At 41.9% G+C, this 20,390-nt stretch overlaps 1 protein-coding gene across 6 annotated transcripts; it reads right to left on the reverse strand.

Moving 5' to 3' along the window:
- Positions 1–44: 44 nt before the first annotated feature.
- LOC120797415 (RAB3A interacting protein (rabin3)) lies at positions 45–19,919 on the reverse strand. Of its 6 annotated transcripts, none has more exons than XM_040141066.1 (14): positions 19,792–19,919; positions 13,927–14,078; positions 12,641–12,757; positions 12,175–12,341; positions 10,582–10,753; positions 9,367–9,462; positions 7,112–7,189; positions 5,594–5,812; positions 5,047–5,175; positions 3,514–3,626; positions 3,378–3,401; positions 2,883–2,982; positions 1,581–1,650; positions 45–916 (listed from the first exon to the last, which is right to left on the reverse strand). In XM_040141066.1, exons 3-14 carry the CDS (start codon positions 12,728–12,730, stop codon positions 801–803), a joined length of 1,374 nt encoding a protein of 457 aa, XP_039997000.1. In that variant the 5' UTR covers positions 12,731–12,757; positions 13,927–14,078; positions 19,792–19,919; the 3' UTR covers positions 45–800. The 6 variants fall into 6 exon arrangements, 4 of the variants coding, with proteins under 4 accessions (XP_039997000.1, XP_039997015.1, XP_039997010.1 ...); XM_040141081.1 differs by having other exon boundaries at positions 45–924; XM_040141076.1 differs by lacking the exon at positions 3,378–3,401.
- Between the last annotated feature and the right edge of the window lie 471 nt (positions 19,920–20,390).

Here is a 20,390-nt window from a genome sequence, read left to right on the forward strand (position 1 = left end):
ACAAAGTCATAATTTTCCAAGACAAAAGGTTAAATATTTTAAAATGAAAGTAGAAATTTGAGAAAAGTGAACTGATCATCAGGGAATAAAGTCATTAAAAACTAGTCATGAAAATGTTTGAAATTGTGATTTTATGAGAAGGTAATTTCTCACCTCTTTGCTACAACAGCGTTAACTGTCTTGTAAAATTTAACTTTGTTTTAAGTTTACAAGTTTCTCCTCATAAAATTATTTTCACTTTTACATTAATTTTGTCCGTGTTTCATGGCTTTACTCACAGTACGACAACTTTTTAAAGAAAATACTTAAATTATATTCTTTGCCTAAATCTCAGACCCAGTGGCTCTGATTCTCCTTAATCTGACAAGAGGAATTTCGCTGTGTTCGGTCTGTTTTAATGATTGAAGGTTTCGGTATGTTTTGGGTTGTTTTTTTTTTCCCTTTAATTATATTTTTGAGTGGGGAGAGAAAAAAGCAAAAGTCAAAGCTCCTCACATGAGTTTAAACGCCAACATATATCATTTTTAGCTCCTCTTTTCATGCCAGTTGTCTTTATATAATGGAGCGTTACATGTTTCAATAAAGGAAACGGCACGTTTTGGAATCAACCTCTGAGCAGGAACTCACCAAAACTCCAGATCGGTAACGACATCGGACGTCACAGTCTGTCAGTCTTTTGTGATGATTGAAAACAACCAGTTATTCTCTCTCACACACAAACACACTCACGCGAGGGGGGGGGGGTTTCCTGGAATGACCGGATGAGGGGAGGAAAGCCGGAACCGGTGGTGGGCGGGGCTTCAGGAGAGAGTCTGCTGTGATTGGAGGGCGAGGCTGTCCATCACAGCTGGTCTTTGTAGTAGCCGAGCTTTGCGAAGGACATTTCCCGGCGAAGCTGCATCACCTCCCAGAACATCTGCTCCGCTAAAAACCCACGGCAGAGAGAAACACCAGGTTTCCAAAAATGAATGAATGAATAAAAAGTATTTACTGGGGATTTTAAATGGAGCTATTTCTTTAACGGAAAGTCCTCTGGTAATCAATAATAAACTCAAAACAAGTGATTTAACAAACTCTGAAATGTGTTTTTATTTTCCCTGGGATTAGTGCCAAACTACATGGTTCTTTCAAGAAATGATTGGGATATAACAGACTGGAACAATAATGTGCTACTGTTATGTCTACAGCCCTTCTTTGACCAAAATGTTGCAGGAGCTATGGAACAAGAGGGACCAGGTACTAAACTAGGGACTAAAAGTCCCTTCTGAACATTCCTGTTTGCGTTCCCACTGCATCTGAAGAACCATAAAGATTACTCAAATCAGGCCCATGGCAAAAGAAAAGGACGGCGCCGTTCGAAACACAGTTTTCACACAAGGAAACAACAACAACCAGTTTGAGTTTTAGACTTTGGGAGTGAGGACATTTATCGCCCCAACTTCAAAGGGCTGTTTGAGGGTTAAGACGTGGTTTTAGGGTTCAGGTTAGAATAAGGTTCAGGTTAGGGGCTAGCACAATGCATTATGTCAATGAGTGTCCTGACAAAGAGAAGTACAAGTGTGTGTGTGTGTGTGTCTCACCGTCCTGCTGTTTGACCAGCCCTTGGTGGATGTAGCGAATGTAGGTGAAGAAATTACACACTGCTGTGATCTGAGAAACAGACAGAGACAAACAAATACCGTTGCAGTTTCCATGAAAACACCACGAACCAATCGGCAGTTTGAATCTAGCGTTTGTGAAACCGATCAGACGACTTCTGCTGACAACTCAGGTCGCTACACGAAGCTTCAGTTCACGCAGCTCATGACCGACGTCTGCACAGAGAGGAAGCAGACTGATCCTCATTGAATCTGGGGTTCTCGCAGAAGTGATGTAAAGCTACTGTACATGTACGAGTTTGGATTTTAACAAACATCGAACAGAACTGAAAATCAACTCTGGAACCGTGAAGAGGAGGAATCTCTGATTCTGGATTTACGCCTCTGGGGGTTATGGGGTGATTTTAACGTTATCTGCTCTGGTCTGAGTTTAATCCCGCCCGGAGCATGTATGCGGGTAATTTTCCAACCCCCCACCCGCAGTAGTAATTACAGCCACAATCACCCACTGTTTTTCCTGTGAACTCACCGGTCCTCCTTTAATTTAAATCCTGTCCAGAGCGGGGTCCTTGTATTTTAGAGTGGATCTCTGAGGTTTTTTTTTTCCCCCCCTCAGCTCGGTAAAAATTTGACTTGTGTGTGAAAACTGATTAAATTGAAATGCTTTTGCTGATCTGACAGACGGAAACCTGCTAAAACTGACATAGAGGCCTATTTGGGAACCAATGTGACACAAAAGCCTTGAGAGCAAGATCCTGTGAAACCTCATCAAATGTGCTGTTCTAATGTCAGCTACAGGTTGGTACTCATACTTTTTAAAATAAATAAAATAAAATAAAATAAGCCTATATTTCTTCACATTTTGGCAAACTTGAACCAATAAAAATATGCCAAATGAGCCATTAGCAGCTCCTGTTTGCAGTGTAGCCATGGATGTACAGACATCTGTCACTGGATTAATGTGATACTGAAGAAAACTTAAAAATGGGATCATTCTCAAGCAGGTTCTGAAGCCTCTTAATTTCCCATGATATGACGTCACAGCAAAAGATGAGGCATAAAATATCGTCACATGTAAAACACTGGCCCTAAAGAAAACGGGAACCACTGTTTTCAACCTTGCAAAATGTATTTATGACACTGCTCTTTGCAGTGCTGCTTTTCGTCCTGCAGATGTCAGAGTGAGAAAATGTTTAAAATGACCGTGGTCTTGCTGGAAATCACGTTTTAGTTAACATTTTTACAGCATCTGCAGTCCGGGTCTGTGTGTGTGTTCGTACTCACTCGGTATCTACAGTAGGGAGACACGTAGTAATAGTTGGACGAATCTCCAAACTTGATTCTGTGCTTACAGGTTTTGGTCTGACCGCTGAGGGCACATTTTCTATGAAAGAGAGACAGACAGAGAGAGGACAGACGGGAAGACATTTATGGGTTTTTCCTTGTATTTCAACAGGAGGAAAACTGAATTTGTCCAGAAACTATCAACCAAAACAAGGTATATAGGACTAATACTATGACTGGAGGAAGCAAGGAGGGAGCAAAGGAAGGAAGGAAGGAAAGAGGGATGACTGCTAAACATTTAATCAAGGTTTGTCTCATCAGGATCTCTTTAATAAACCTGGACAGAAGAAAGGAAGGATTGAAGGAAGGATTGTTATGAGTCACCAGGGGGTGGAGGTGGTGTTCGGAAGAGCCAAGCGGGGGTCGAGAGAGATTAAAAAATGCTGATGGGAGACAGCGAGAGAGAGAGCGAGGGAGGGAGAGAGTCAGACTTACGTGACCAGCTCGGCCCTTCGTCCACTAGAGGAGGAAATTGAGGGAAGATGAAGAGATGATGATGAAGCAGTGAAAGCTTGATGAAGAGGAGCAAGAGTTTATGAGTGTGAGTGTGTGTGAGTGCGGTGGGTCTCACTTTGGTCCTCCACACTCCACCGCCGAGGCTTTGACCACAGGCAGCGGCTGGAAACCGACCGGCTCCACGCTGAGCGTGTTCTGCTCCACGGCCTCCAAGATGGCTGAACCCAGCTGAGGGACAAGAGACAGGAGGAGGAGGAAAGGTCAGGAGGACAGGAGAGGACAATGAAGGACAATCAATGACAGTGGAGGGCAGCAGAGGGCAGTAGCAGACGTGATAGGACAGAAGAGAAGAGAGGACATTAAAGGGTTTTAAGACAGACAAGTTTTCACATGTACATATGAACATAAAGAGGTTTTTCATTCCCCCTGTTCATACTGGGCAGTTCCCAGTTCCCTTCCTAATGTCTTTTCAGTGGAAGTGATGGAGGACAGAATCCAGTGTCCTCGTTTTGTGCAAAGATGTCTTTCAAAGTTTATTTGCAGTTAATACGAGGCCTCAACAGCCGCCCCAAAATTTCTCCCGTTCAGACGCCGATTTAGCGGCTTGACTTGTTGCACTGCCGTTAATAGGAAGCACCGTACGTTCAGTAACCTTCTGTTTCCGGTTCCTGGTTAAACATTCATGGGTTAAATTCATCTACAATCCACTGAGAATTAGACAAGAAGCAGCAACAAAACAGCTGAGACAAGCTACGACAACATGCAGGCAGCACGGCGATATTTATATAAAAAGCTGACGTAACAAAAGATCACTTGTCACTTATCAGTAGGAATGAGTATGTTCCAGGGTTAATGTTGACAGGCAGCCATTTAAATCTTCCTCTACATGTTCGACATTATCAGGACAGCGAAGAGTATTTCAGATCAGAGGTGAGTGAATCAGCCTCTGAATGATCAGCTGCTCTGTAGTGGGGAGAACAGGTAGCTGTGCTAATGCTAATGCTAACGCTAAAGAGAGCAGGTTCAGAGTTCACAATGAGAACTGGATTCACTCTGTTGTTTCTCTGCAGAGCAGAGTCACAGGGACACGGTTTTCCACTAACCGCGCAGTAAACGAGAACGACACCAGTAACCCTGCTTAGAAATAACAAATGCTTAGAAGACATAAAAATGAAAAGCATATGACGGAAAAGAGAATAAAATTTCACTGACATAAACCAGAATATAATGTCTTTAGTTTTTGTTGACTACAACTCACCAAAATCACGGTTCCCCAAAGAAACCTGGCAATCTAAAAATATCGCCTTTACCGTAAATACGATCAGTTATCATATCAGTACCGGCCACGGACTCCCATGCTGATTGATCATAATGCAGATCTATACGGCAGACAGGTTGAACGGTAACCCAATGACAAAGTTCACCAAATTCATCTTTTAAAAAAGCCCTGGGGAGTTTTAGTTTTTAATGTCACCAGAACACATTCTATGTATCCTTGATGCCCGACAAACACGTTGAATGCATTTTCTTCTTTGAATATTTTGGGATATTAGTGCCTTTGCGCGCTCGCTCCATAGCGCTGCCGGCCATCATAAAAAAACTCTGCGAGCTACCTTCAAGCGAAACCTTTGCCCGCGTCTCTCTGTACCTCGCTCTTGCTGAAGGTGAGGCAGGGGTAGATGTCCTCGCGGTAAACTCTCTCCAGGAAGCAGCAGCTCCGCTCGAGCGTCGGCTCCTCCTTCCACGCCTTGAACTCGCTGAACAGCTGACTGTCCACCTGCATCTCCAACAACAGCGGCTACCGTCATACACAGGGGTTTTCTACAAAGCTGGCCAAGTCAAATTTAACACGCTTTAAGATCTTTTTAATACCACACAGAATGCAATTTAACACCCGTTACATGGTCATACAACCCAAAGTGTGGTGTGCATCAATAAAAACAAGCAGGGACGATGAGGAGTCGAGTTATTTACCACTTACAATGTGAAATAAAATGTCAGTTTATTTACATTTATGTCACTTTTTTGTCAATAATACAATTTAAGGCCGCAACTAATAATTATTTTCCTTATCGATTAACTGATTGTTTAGTCAAAAACTTGTAAAACTATTTCACAGGTTAAAAACCCAAACATGACAAGGAAAAGTAGCAAATCCTCTTTTTTGAGAAGCCGGGTTCAGAAAACGCTCCCACCTCTCTACACTCCCGAACGATGGGCTGCGTGGCCGACGGGTCGGGCTGTGTCCCCAGGATGGCAGAGGAGGTGCTCTTGTTCCTGCTGTGGCCCTTCCTGAAGGGCGTCTTCACGCCACCTCCTCCCGATCCTGCCGATGGGAGCTCGCCCACGGGGGAGGTGGGGGAGGAGAGCACCAGCGTCTTCAGGGCCTGGACCTCCGCCTGTAGCACGTCGATCTGAAGAGGAGGAGGAGGAGGAGGAGAGGGAGGAAGTGACGGCTCAGGGCAGGTATTAAACAGTTTCGGAGTATGAAAATCAGTCCTACACAACTGGCCAAAAAAAAATCTCAGAGTGACACATATTTGTTCCTACTTTTAGGCCTAGAAGTGAAAACTTTCTTAACTTAGGAAAGGATTCCTATCCCTGCTCATATTAAGGAGAGCTCCACACGGTGACAACATGTTGACAAACACTGGTACAATTCGAAATTGAAAACAGCAGCAATTTTTTTTTTTTTTTAGGATACAAAGTGTCTATAAGAGGTATGAGACTTAAGCTCTCATTTTTCTCAGAAAGCGACAGATATTTGGCCAAAATACTGTGACGAGGGACTGGGGGCAGGTAGTGCCGGCAACCAGAGGACCAATGGCTAATATTCGTTGAAATCCCCTGAATGGAAAAGCTGACACACATCTAGAGGCTACAAGCAGCACAACTGGAAGAAAAATGGGAAAAACAGACATTATACGAGACTCAAAATGGCGACATCTGAACAGAGCTGCAATTACATCCATCATCAGGACTGTGCGAATGATGAAATGAATTGTGAATGAATGTCCCAGTTTTTTGTTACTGTCATTATTTCACGTTCCAAAACTTTTGCCAATAAAGATGTAAGTGAAAAGACAGATTGTATTTGTAAACTGTTTATTAACATTAGCAAGCGAGTCACACAATTTTAAAAACATCTATAAATCATCTGGCTGGCTGTGGCCCCATCTTCTCTTCCACCGTCCGATTCCCCTACTACACCCGGTCACGGGAAATGTGCCAAAACTGACAATATGAACATATTTCTCAAAAATTAGAGTCTTGCTATTATTCGAAATTAAAAAAAATGATAATTTATTTCGGTTTGAATTGGATTTACGACTTCGGTTCTGACTGTTGCACTGTTGTATTTTCCCCGTTTCCAAAAACGAGTAACGTGGTGAGGACATGTCTCCTCTTGTGGAGCATCTGTCTGAACGTCGTCTCCTAGCGACTCCTGACATGAGAGGACTCCTATGCAGCTCTCTTAAATTCTGGCTGAGACAGGAGTGATTTCCTAAGTTAGGAAAGTTAATAAAATTCTCTTTCTTCCAGTCGCACAAGGAAGACAAAGAAAAAAATACATCATTTTGAGAATTTTCTGTCCAGTTAGGAGCGATTTCCTCCTCTGAGGCGCTTGATGGATACGAGCCCTTAACTGTAATTTAACATGAGCCTCGTGCTGAGAGGAAGCTTTGCATTGTGTGAGTGTTCAGTGTCGTTACCTTGCCCAGAGCTTCTTTCAGTTGCTTTTCAGCATTTGCCTGTTTGACATTTGCTTCTCTGACCATTTTGTGGGCTTCCTGGAAAAACACACACACACACACACACACATTTTTTGGGATTAATTTTTCAATCTCCATAAGCTCAAGGCATATTAAAATGAACACTTCACTCTAAAATAAATATTATAAAAGTGTTTGTTGCATAAATGTATACAGGCTACAGAGATAAAAAATAAAATAAAATCAATCAATAAAAACAGAGCACACACACACAGATATAATCCCAGCACATCTATGAGACAAAGGTAAAATTGAGACAAGAACAAGGAGGAGAAATGCGAAGAGAAAAGCAACAACATGTTTTGAAGGCCGGCCGGACAGATTCAGTCTGCTCCTTGAACCCAAACATCAAATTTCACCCACTTTAGGTGGTTAGATCGTTATCCATCACATTGGATCTGATCAGCTGCAAATTCATTCTGAAGCAGGAAGAACTGTCTTCAGAGACAAGAAGAACAGGGAGTCCTGCAACAGGTGGTCTGGCCCCCACAGAGCCCTGATCTCAGCATCGTGGAGCCAGTCTGGGATCACGTGAAGAGACGGGAGACACTGACACAGACTAAATCCACAGAAGAACTGGGGCAAGTTCTCCAAGATGCGAGATGCAAGATGAGGAGAACTGGTGCTGTTTTAAAGGCAAAGGAGGGTCACACCAAATATTGATAGAGGGTTTTTCTCTTTACTGCACTTTGGATGAAATTCATTGATAAATAAAAACCATTCATTTGCATTATTTTTGAAGGCATCCTCACTTTACGTTTAGTGCCAAAAACTCCAGCACATTACTGCATGTATTCATGTTTGGGGACACATGGTGCTAGAGATCCAAAAACTGGTAGAACTCCCAAACTTAAATCGTAACTCCACCGATTTTACAACGGCTGCAACTAATGATTATTTTCTTTAATGATTAATGAATGAATTACTTGGTCACTTCCCTGACCGACGGTTCAAAACGCTCCAAGACCAAAACAGCAACAAATTCTCACATTTAAGAACCTGGAACCATCCAATGTTTGGCATTTTTGCTTGAAAAATTATCAATGATCAAACTAGTGGCAGGTTAATTTTGTTTTAAAATCGATTAATCATTGCAGCTCTCGTTTTTACACATCAAAGTGTATTTCCCGGTGTTGGGGAGTACGACTGCCTAAGTGAAAACAGTAGTATGAAGCCTTTAGTGTCTCCACAGGGAGCTAAGTGAAGTCTGGTAAATGTCCTCAACTTGTAGTCTTCAGCCCCAGTGTGGGACTGGGCTGAAGCTCACCAGACCTCTGTCGCCTGCTCCTCATCTCTGCTGCACGCTCCAGGCTCCGGGATACGTTAGCTGCTACTGGCACAACACACCTGAATCTCTGACCGAACTGTGGGCGGTGGGGTTGCATTGTGGATAATGTAGGAAGAATGTGTGGAATTTAAAAAAAAATAAAAAACCACGACATCTCTGGCTCTGGTGCATCAATATTGGTCATTTCTTTTAAACTGACCATCATGACAATGTTGGACACTGTCATGGTTTCACTTCTAACATCTGACAAGGTTAAAATCAGTCGAATGCTGTTTTTAAAACTTAATACTGATGACAATAAACGGAAACATCTATGGATACATACAGATACGGAAAATTGCTAATGATAATATAATCAATATTTAGTGATGAATATATGAAGCTAAGGGGTTATTTCTCCCACACTCCGATATGGCTCTAAAGCGATCGGTAAACAGTACAATAAGGTTGAATGTGAATGTACGAACAGCAGCAGAGGACTGAAACTAAACTCCAGTCCACAGGGATTCAGTCAAGCCCCTTACAGTCGCAGAATATGTAACAGTGCCTTTTTCGTCAAACTGTTAAAGTGACGGCAGCACCAGGCCCATGGAAAAAAACAGCCATACTAGTTCCTTTTTAAAAATGCCTTGATGCAGGGTCGAGAAAAAGAACCCGAGAGGCTTGGATGTCACTATGAAACCATAAGTAGTTACATGGACATTACACTTCCCAACGGTCTGCTGGAGCCGTCACGCCTGTTTCACATTTTCTGCAGCCAAAGAATTGAGAGCGGCAAATCATGTGTCAATCGTTTTCTCTCTCTTTCTTTTTTTGTCCAGTTTCTGTCTGGCCGCTGCCTCAGGAGGAAGGGAAACAGGAAACAGGAAGCAGAGGAGACTGACAGACGGAGGAGAGGCGGACCGACCTGGAAGAGACTGGCGGTGAGCTCCTCCAGCTCCTGGCTGAGCTGGTCTCTGACTTTAGACAACCTCTCACACTCCTCATCCTTCAACAGCAGCTCCTTACGCACACACACACACACACACACACACACACCAAAAAGCAGAAAACACCACAACAGAAAAACAACCGAAAAATGAACATGAGTAAAATCATAGCATGACAACAGCAAACAAAGAGATGAAGAAATAAAAATGAGTGAAATGTGTTTGAGGAATGAACCACTGTGTCCGTTTTAAGCCCTTTTAAGAAACGGATACGGAACCTTTATTTCTTAAAGTGACGGCTTTCTGTAATTCAGACAGACGACTTTTATATTAATGTTACACGGTTTCATTCATACATAACAGCACATTTACAGAAACAGGCTCCATTCTCTGGTGACATTTAGAGCAGAGAGGGTTGTGTTTAAAAAAAAAAAAAAAAAAAAAGTTATAGCTTGGATGAAGACATCACTGGTTGACTTAAAACGGATTTTGCCGCTGAAGCCTTAATGCCTACGGTGAGCACGAAGGACGGACGCCACCGCTTCTAACAGTGAAGCTACCGACATATTTTCAGATCAGTTTAAAATCAGTTTAAACTGTCATTGCAGAACAGTTTTTAATAGATTGATCTGATCTGAGAAGATCGATTTCCTCAACAACCTAGAACTGGTTCTTTTACAGTGTTTCCTGGTTTGTTAAACTGACTGATCTTCCATAGGAGAGAATGACAGGTTTATTACAGTGATTGTAGAAGGCAGGACATGACACGCGTCTCTCTGCATGTTTACCCTTGGAGCCTTTATGTTTATCTGACGGCGTTCAACTCACACATGTGTCATGTTGCTTATTCAGACATGAGTCCAACCTGTTCAACTGTTGTCTGATTAAAGTAAAAGGGGCTTTAAAATCACAAACGAAATTTAACCAAAAAAAAAAAAAAAAAAATTTTGTTTAATGCATTTAAATAAAATATGGAAAATTACATGTCAATCTAAGTAGTGAGCGCCGTGGAGAGATGCAGTGAAGTTTCTCTCTCACACACACACACACACACACACACACACACACACACACACACACACTAACTCATGTCCAACTGCTCACACTCACATTCAATTTTAAATGAATTCGTTCGAGTTAAGGTGTGTGTGTGTGTGTGTGTGTGTGTGTGTGTGTGCACATGTGTGTCCTACCCTCTGGGCCTTGGCCAGCTCCTCCTTCAACCTCTCGTATCCTTTCTCCCGGACCTCCATCACCGACGGGCTGCGAAGCCGCGACAGGCTGTCGCTCAAAGCGCTGCAGTCCTCCCCGTCCTCTCCGGACAGGAAGTTGCCCTCGGCAGACTCGGCCTCCAGGCCTGGCACACTGTGCATTGTTACCATGGAAACAACAGTGGTAAGTTTTGGATTAAAGCTGATTGGGGGAGGGGAAAAAAATTCTCTCTTCAAGGCTTTGGCCAAAGTATTTGTGAACGAGAATCTACAAACATGTTAGAGTGAGTGTTGACTGGCTCTTTCACATGCAAAGACCCTTTCGCTCATTTCCCCGTGGGTTTTTGTTTCTATCTCTCTATATGTAACGTTATATATATTTAGGATGCCCCAAGGTGAAACCTATAAATGACTTGTTCTGTCTAAAAACTCCCAAAACTTATTGCAAAACTCAAGTGTATCATAAATTCTCAAATAGCGGCCGGGGCCTTTACTTACCTCAGTGGCAGAGAGAACCACAGCTGTATTTGGGTCAGGTGCTATTTGCAATTTTCCCCAGTTGATACACAAACTCGCTCCATGTCTCCCTGTTGTTTCGATAAATTCAGTGTAATGTCCATTTCCACAGCACTAATTAAATCACTACAGCAAGAGAGTCACCTACGGTAGCTTACCATCAATCAGGAGTACGGCAAATAAGAAGCTACTGGAAATAATTAAAGTATGAAAACATTATTTCTGTTAGAAAAGCAAAACAAAACTCAGAGGAGCAGAGTGGTGAGTTTAACATGACGCTGCTGCTGTACTGACGAATGTGCGCTGTGGAAACATACATAATGCTGAATTGACCATGTCAGCTGTTGTAATAAGCTACAGGTGTTTCCCTGAATGTTTTCTCTACCCTGCCTGTATTTGTTCCAGCTGGCTTATCCCCCAGGCTATTATTTGAGACTCTGCCGTTATTTGAATACTGAATTTACAGTATTCGAGTGACAATGATGTTAAACAGAAAAGCAGCGAATCCTCCCTTTTGTGGAGCTGCAACCAGAAACCATTTGGCCTGTTTTGCTTGAAAAATGACAAACGACTAATCAATCAACAAAATAGCTGCCGATTAATTTTCTGATTGATCATTTCAGCTCTGTCTGCCACAATAGATTAATCTGATGTCAAGTTGATTGTGATTTTTTAGTAGAATTTTGTTAGAAATGCTGAGTTTGGGGTGGTTTAAAAAAGACTAAAACTGAACCTTAAAACACACAAATGTAAATCTCTGCAAGAGTTAACCACAAAATTATTAATTTATAGACATTAATTCCAATAACACCCTCTAATCCCTTAAATTGTGGGTCATTGGGGAGGATATGATGGAAAACCTGTTGAATGTATTGACGACACTAAACAGGAAGAGTGCACTGTTGTTGGTGATGGGAGAATATATCACAAATCAGCTGGCAGATTGGTCTACACAGGGAGTCTTCACTCGCAAAAGAAGTCAGGCTGAAATTCTGACTTAATGATGGAGGTAGATGAAATGTCACCAAAGGTCGAAAGGACCCTCTGCGTTCTCCTTACCTTCCATTGTGGCTGTGCCGCGGTGTGGAGTAAACCGGCTGCGTGGGGAGCTGGTCAGCCCGCAGGGAGGTGGGGAGGCCCGGAGGGGGGGCTCCCAGTGAGTGGGTGCGGTACAGAGAGGTGGGCGGTGTGCTGTGACGGGCAGGGGGGCGCTGCTCCGTTTGGTTCTGCGGGACGGCGCACACAATGAACCAATAAGGCCAGTGAAAGTCATCATACGCGGGAAAGACAGGCTAAGAATAAGGGTTCTGTTGACGAGCATATTACAATATTTGTGACTCCAAAATTAAAATGTATTCAAAAGGAGTTATCGGGGACAAGATGAATGCTGGAGGCAGTGTAGTTAAAAAAACAAAACAAAAACAAAAATATGAGTATTTTCATATTTTCTGGGCTTGCCCTTTAACTTTTTCATATTGGCAGGAGAGTGCTAAAGAACGAGGTAATGGATTGACCTCTGACCTACCTGAAGGTCAGGTGTGGTGGGCGAGGCCAAGTTCACCTCGTGGAACCCCTCCAGAGTTTCGGCATTGCTCTGACCGCTGCTGCAGGCCATAGCAGCTGCTCTCAGACATCATACACTCTGCAGACAGTACGCACAGTTGTTAGCGATGCTGCAATGCATTTACTCTGATTCAAAATGTTTAAAAAAAATAAAAAATGGTGAGTCACATAAGACTGAAAGCTGCTTGCAGTCTTGCTTCAGTCCAGACTACAGGCCGAGAATCAGTGACTACCGGGGGGGGGCATGAACAAAAGGCTTCAAAGCTTCGTTTGTTGTTGTGGTAAAACAACAACAAATCAGCACTGATCACTTACTTGAAACCTCGAGTATTTTATTTTACACAGAGTAGGCCCACCTCTGATCAGGGGGATTCACCACATAACCTAAAAATAGCCATAGACGAGCATCGGTGTAAGGCTGCAGGTAATAATTTACACTCCTTTTATATAAATAGCAACATTGCACTATTAAAGAATGTAAAGCAAAAGTCGTGCAATGAAAATATCGAAGCGTTCTTTAAGTGTCTCTGCGAATGTAATATATTATCAAATATTATATTGTCATTACCGATGCATAAAATGTGGAGGCAGCCACAGTATACCCGCCTGCAAAGACACCACTGCACCCCTGAAAATCTCACAAGTACTTCAAGTTTCATACTGTGTGTCAAAAGGCACGAAATACCACACTAGCCATGCCTGCTGCTATGAAAAAAGATGGCAGCTGGAACAATGAAATCAGACACAGTCGGGAGAGAATCACTCCACTGTAGAAGCTCAACTGATCCGAACTCGATAAGGACATCGATCCGTTTTGTAAAAGGTATTCAAGCAGGACCCCGTCATTAGCAGCGTGGAAACAAAATTTAAGGATAAGACTGGAAGGTTTTTTGTGTTTCTCTAATTGTCAACAAATCTCATAAAAAGCCCAAAAACAACGTTTTGTCAGCCCCAAGCACATTCGTTCCTAACGAAGGCCCTTTAAAACCAAGTCAAAAATATTTAGGTTCATTATTTTCAAAAAAAGGTCTCAGTAATTTCCTAAAGAGTTTCCTTTTGAAAATGACTAAAATGACTGAAAACATGAGTCTCGAATCTACCGCTACATATATTACGTTCGTTCACGCTCATGTAAGTGTTCATGGCAGAAGCAGTAAGTGAAAGCTGTCACGCTCTCATCCAAAACTAAAGGGCGTTCAGCACTTCAAGGGGTTCTTCGGAAGGTGTGTGTGTGTGTGTTTACTGTACCATAGTCCAGCTGTAGATGGAGAGACTGGGAGGATCGATTGAGGCTTCGCAGTCAGTCAGACCTTCGTCAGACAAACAGTGACTGAACAAACCAGGACGGTTGACCAGTAACTCAGCAAACAGACCAGCGACAGGTAAAGACCGTCCTTAACCTGAGACAGACAGAGACAGAGAGAGGATACGTTTTGTTTTTTTAATTTATACTCTAGTAGGGATGGATATCATTACAAATTGTTTTATCATAATTGCCGATACCATAATTACATTTTGATAACTCATAGTAAAACTGCTAAGTTCTCAAATTCAGTTAATAATAGAGTATAAAACTGACTAAATTGTGATTTAATTTAGGAAGAATAAGTCAAATAGACTAAGAATATGACTTACGCCCGCCTAAAACCGGATTTTTGATCCTGATACTGTCGTCTAATATTTGATTTTTTTGAACATAAAAAGCATTTGCATACCAGAGATCCATTCCTCTACCATCATCATCATCATCATCATGTCCTTAAAAACACTGAGATTCTTTGCTTCACTCCGTTAACCTCCCTTTTGTTTTGCCTACCTCAGCTCAGCAGGGTGGTTAAACAGCACACCGGTCCCACCTGCTCAGCCTGGTGCGTTTCTAGGGGTGTGTGTGGGTGTGGGTGTGGGTGTGCGTGTGTGCGCGGGCGCACCTGTATGTATTAAGTGGGTGTGTCCCGGAATTCGGCGACTTGTTCGCGAGGACAAATAAAGCTGGCGTGACTCAGAAAACCTTACGTCACCACCTCAGTTTATTTACAGGTCAAGCCGAAGAACAAGGTGTGTGTTTCTGTATCAGTATCATTATGTCAAAGTCCCACCTTTGGTTAATAAGTATCACAAATTGTCTGCAGACGCATCTATAAAAGTTTCAGCCAATAAAAAGTGATTATAGATTTCATCCCTCCTCACTGAAGTCTCAATTACACATCAAGACAAAACTAAAACTTGATGCTTATTTGAGATGATTAATCACATCACAGTTCACGTGTAGTCATGTTTAGGGCTGTAGCTGATGATTATTTCCATTATGGATTAATCTGAAAATTATTGATTAACCGCTTCGTCGAAAATGTAGAAAAACGCCAGTAATAATGTCCCACAGCACAAGGTGACGTAGTCCGCTGACAGAAAAATAACATGTAACTATTTTGTTGAAGTCATTTTTTTATGCAGACGTGGCAAAAACAAAAATTCCGTGTTCAGCTTTTCTCCGTCTCATATCATATTAAACTGAATATGTTTGGGTTTTGGGTTGTTGGTTGGACAAAACACATCTGAAGACATCACCTTGGACTCTGAGGAACTGGGATGGACATTTTTCACTATTTGACATTTTTATAGACTAAACAATTAATCCAGAAAATAATCGGCAGATTAATCAATACTGGAAAACAGTTGTTAGTTGCATCACAAATTCAAATTGCATGTGTTATTTGATCAACTGTTTAAAACCCAAAGATATTCAGTTAACTATCATGTACAACAACAACAACAACAACACACTAAATATTCACATCTGAGAAGCTGGAACCAGCAAATATCTTGCATTTTTGCTTAAAAAAAAAAAAGAAAGAAAAAAAAAAGAACTGATTATTCGATCATCAAAAATAGTTGCCAATTTCTTTTCTGTTCATCAGTTAATGATTAATTGACCAGGTTGTCGCAGCTCTAGTCCTTTCATAGTTTCATTTGCAGGTTCATTGTTGTGTGGAAATGCAGCTGGCAGCAGAGACTGCTGGTGCATTCAAGGACAATCTGACGTCTGACACTTGTGAGCCAGTTTGCTTATATATAATGCAAACTTGGCAAAAGCTTTTAACTAGTTAGAGATCCCCTGCTAACTGGAGACAAACAAACAAATATATAAAAATTACCTGAGTGATAAATACTTTTGATACCTTACTTTGAGTTTATTTATCTTTGAACAAAAATTATATACTAACAAGTATTGTGTGTGTGTGTATGTGTGTATCCAAAGCCTGGTTCATCTTATTCCTCTGAGCCACAGAGCTCCATTCTTGTCCAAAAACTGTTAAAAACACGAGTGAGTCACACTGTTGCAGTGGGTGAAATGTTCCCTCATCACCATGAACACACACACACACACACACACACACACACACACTCTAGTCAGTACTTAGTAGGGCACCCAAACTTTTTCTCCCTCACTCTCACACACACACACACACCCCCACCCGCCCGCCCGCCTCAGACTATCCAACTCCGTCCTATCCCCCATCTGCCCGTCTCCATGGAGACCAGTCCTGGAGAGCCTGTGGTAACCTGACACGCTGAGGGGAGCCGGGTATGGACACAGTCACTCCGGCTGCCAGGTAAAGGCTCACCCAGCATGTACAGTTGTTACACGTGGCCTTGACCCAACTGAACAGACACCAAAACGAGCAACATGGGAACACTTCAAATCGGCAGCACACATTAAAAGGAAATGATAAGAATTAATATAGTGATAATATAATTAATGGCCATGTCACATAAAACATGATCCAGTTCCCATGAATGGTCAGTTGTTTCCACTTTGATCATCTTGGATATTTTTTAAAATGCAGAAAATGAGATCGAACCGTTGCTTGGCAGAAAATTAACCGGCAACTATTTTGTTAATTTATGAATCGTCTCAGTCTTTTTTCGAGTAAAAATGGTAAATATTTGCTGGTTCCAGTTTTGTCTTCTTTAATGTTTTTCTTTGTCGTGTTTCACTGCAAAATGAATGTCTTGATTTTGGACTGTTGGATGGAAAAAAAAAAAAACACACATCTGAAGACGTCTCTCGGGCTCTTGGAAACGGTGACGGGCATTTCTCATTATTTTTTAGAAATTTAAATTCAACCGATTAATTGAGAAAATAATCGGCGATTAGTTGCTGCCCTAAAATAAAGAATTGACAGATGTATCGATGTTTCTATTTTGTTTTTCCCTTCCCTTCAAGACTTGACTATAATTCCCATTTACAATGTTTTTACACTTGGATTGTGATGAAATGGAAATTTATTTTGATTAATCAAGTCTTTAAAAAAAAAGATGGAGTTGTATAAACTGGGGGAAAATATTTATTTATTTATTTTTCTTATGGTGATGATGATATCAAATGTTTATTTTGGTGAAACCTGACACTGGGCTTTGCACAAAAACTGCAGCATATGCAACACATACAAACTGAGTTTAAACTGACAACAGCCTCTCTGTTCATTCACATGATTTCCACCTACAACACTAACCGCTAGCTGAATTTACAGCCTGGTGAAGCCGGTTACACCGTTATCTGTGTGCGGACAGGCTGAGCTGAATTAGTATTTCTCATGTGACTCAAACATTATGAACAGCGGTGGAGGAAGTGTAAAAATACTCCATCATAAGTAAAAGTCCTGCATTTAAAATGTTACTTAAAAGTACAGAAGTATTCTCAGGAAAAAAGTATTGAAAGTACTCAATGCAGTAAATGTCCCCTGTGAGTGTTATACTATTATACTGTACATTATTATATCATTAGATTATTATATCTGATGCATTGAGGTTTCAGTGACATTTGACTGTTGTAGTTGGTTCAGGTGGAGCTGGCTGAACTATTTCATACAGGACTGCAGCTAAGGATTATTTTCACTGTGAATCAATCTGCTGATTATTTTCTTTATTCAGGGTCTCCGTAGGATTTACCAAGTTAAATTTAGGATTTTTCAAGACCTGAATTAAAACCCCTTAGTATGCAATTTAATACCAGCTTCACTGTCATAAAGGCCAAAGTAGGAAAGATATCAAATATCTAGAATTATTTACCAAGTGCATGAATATATTAATACTTATCACTTTTTTGTCAGTACTTACCAGTTGTTTATAGCAATAATACCCAATAATATCATTGTCACCTGAACAGGCAGCAGAAAATGAAGGGATGGATAGATTAACCAATTAAAAAATTACTACTACATTCAAGGTCCACAAATGACTTTTACATAAGGTCATAGCCCTGGAACAACAGAACTGGTAGTTTTCCAGTCACTTTTCTTCTAACAACAATGACAAAAGCCTTTTAAACCTAACCTTACTCCCCACAGCATGCTAGGAAATAATTTTAAGACTTTTGTAATTAAATTGAAGACCTCCTCAGGCTGTTTTTTTTCCTTTTTGAGGGAAATTAAACCAATGCTTTTTAAGAAATTTCAAGACCCGCAGAAACCCTGTCGATTAATCCACTGATTGTTCTGTTTTGAAAACATTCAGAAAAACAGTGAGAAATGCCGTCACGATTACCCAGAGCTCACAGTGGCATCCACACACCGTTTGTTTTGTCAAACCAGCACTTCACAACTAAAAATAACCGTAAATTATTAAACATAAAAGCCGGTAATCCTCACATTTGTGAAGATGGAACCATTAAAATGTTCAGAGAAAAAGGGATGGAAATTTTTCTTACATTTTACAGACTAAAAGATCAATCAATCATATAATCAGGAGATTAAATCGATAATGGAAATGACTGATGGTTGCAGCCGTAAAGAAAATAATTGTCAGACGTATTGATAATGAATATAATTGTGGGGTGCAGCCTTACAGTAATTCTGTGATGGATCAATATGACCCACGCCGGGCTTTTCTGTGTGCTACTTACTTGAAACACAGAAACCAAGTGAAAAACAGGATAAAAACAACTTTAGAACAAATGTAAAGAATGAAATTCCTAAAACAGAGTTTCACAAGAGAACACTACAGGATGGAGGACCCGTCAGAGTTGATGTTGTACTTCAGCAGTGCACATTTCAAACACATTTGCAGTTAATCAAACACTGTGGACCCAAATAATATGGACGGGACCTGAGGGTTTGGGGGCCCCCAGGGGGTCTGGGCTTCCCCGGTTAGTAATCCAGCCTTTCCTCTGAAATGCGGTAGAACAGATGTATAAAGCAAAATAAACACTCGGGTAAAGCGCAAGTGCCCCAGGTTTGTGTGTTAGTGCAGTAATTGAGTGAAGCACCTGTTTCGGGTGACAGCTAGGTTAAGTTAGCATTGGGTTAGCCGCGGCTAGCATGTGTGATGCTAACAACTACTGAGCGATGTGTGTGTGTGTGTGGTGGTGGTGGTGGTGGTGGGGCGCAGGCGGCTGATGTTAAAAAGCTAACGGGTGTTGTGTGACACTGCCCGCATGAAAGATGCATGAAAGCGGCGTCTCTTCGCCGTCGGTCGGCTAAGGTTTCGTTGCCACATCGAGCCAACGTGCATTTTTAAAATATGACACTGCCGAGCTAACGTTAGCTAAGCGACATCAGCTTCAGTCAGAGGAGATTTGAGCGTTTTCGTTAGCTGTGACAGTCCGTGTGAGGAACACGGGAATAAACCCACTGACAAAACAGTGACAAAAAAAGCTAAGAAAAAAAACAAAAAAAACAAATCCGTCATTTTCTTTCAAAAACAAGCAGCTAATATGTATCCGTTGCTCGCATACTGGGGGGTTTACTGACGAGGACGGTAACCCCGCTTCCATTATCGGCCACCGCACAAAGCCCGGCCGTAGCAAGGTAATTTTGCTCAAATGACCGGCTGCTGAGGGGGTGTGCATCCTGAATAAATGTGGCTTTAATAACGCCCGGTATGCTTCCACACTGACCGTCTGGCTGTGTGGCTGCTTGGTGGTGAGGAAGGGGGGGGGGGGACCAGTGCGACAGACGGTTGAGTGTCCGATAATGGGCGCATTTACGTTATTGGTGCATTTGAATGCGGCTAAGCTAACTATCGCGCACTCAGCAAGTTCCTTTAACTTAGCAAAGACTAATAATAACAACAACAACGACAGTAAGGTTAATAACACGGCGGACGTGGACTCACCGGGGCCTCTGTGTGGGCAGCGGCAGAACCGACCCGACAAACAAACGAGCGGACGGACTGACGGACACGGCGGAGCGGCTGTTGACGCAGACCGGAGCAGGTTACTCAAAACCGACGGGAGGCGCGTTCACGGACCACTGGGAAAACTGGGCCAGCCTCACTTTGTTTTTATACCGGACAATCTAGCGGCAGATTGGACGGTTGCATGCATAACACTGCACCCCAGTGTCAAAATTTACAAAGTGCCGATTTCAAAAACCAACACTGTGTGTGGGTTTTTTTATTGTATATATATTAAATTAAAAAAATCCCTAAATGAAGTCACCAGGGGTTAGGGTTTGGTTATTAGCAATATAAGTAAACTACTACAATTCACATTCAACAGACTGTTTCTTACACCTGAAGCCAACCTCTCGGGTTTAGTCCGCTGCTGCGGTGTGGATGTGTGTGTCCAAGTGTGTGAAAGTAAAATAAGGGGAAAAGACAGACGCTGCAAATAAAACGGGATTCAACTGAAGTCTTATTCAGTTGCCTCGTTATGAGATACGGTAACTAATCGCTCCTCGGTGTAGGGGGCCAGAGCTACGTGGGGTTTCCGC

Source organism: Xiphias gladius, chromosome 2 (assembly GCF_016859285.1).
Source record: "Xiphias gladius isolate SHS-SW01 ecotype Sanya breed wild chromosome 2, ASM1685928v1, whole genome shotgun sequence".
NCBI lineage: Eukaryota > Metazoa > Chordata > Actinopteri > Istiophoriformes > Xiphiidae > Xiphias > Xiphias gladius.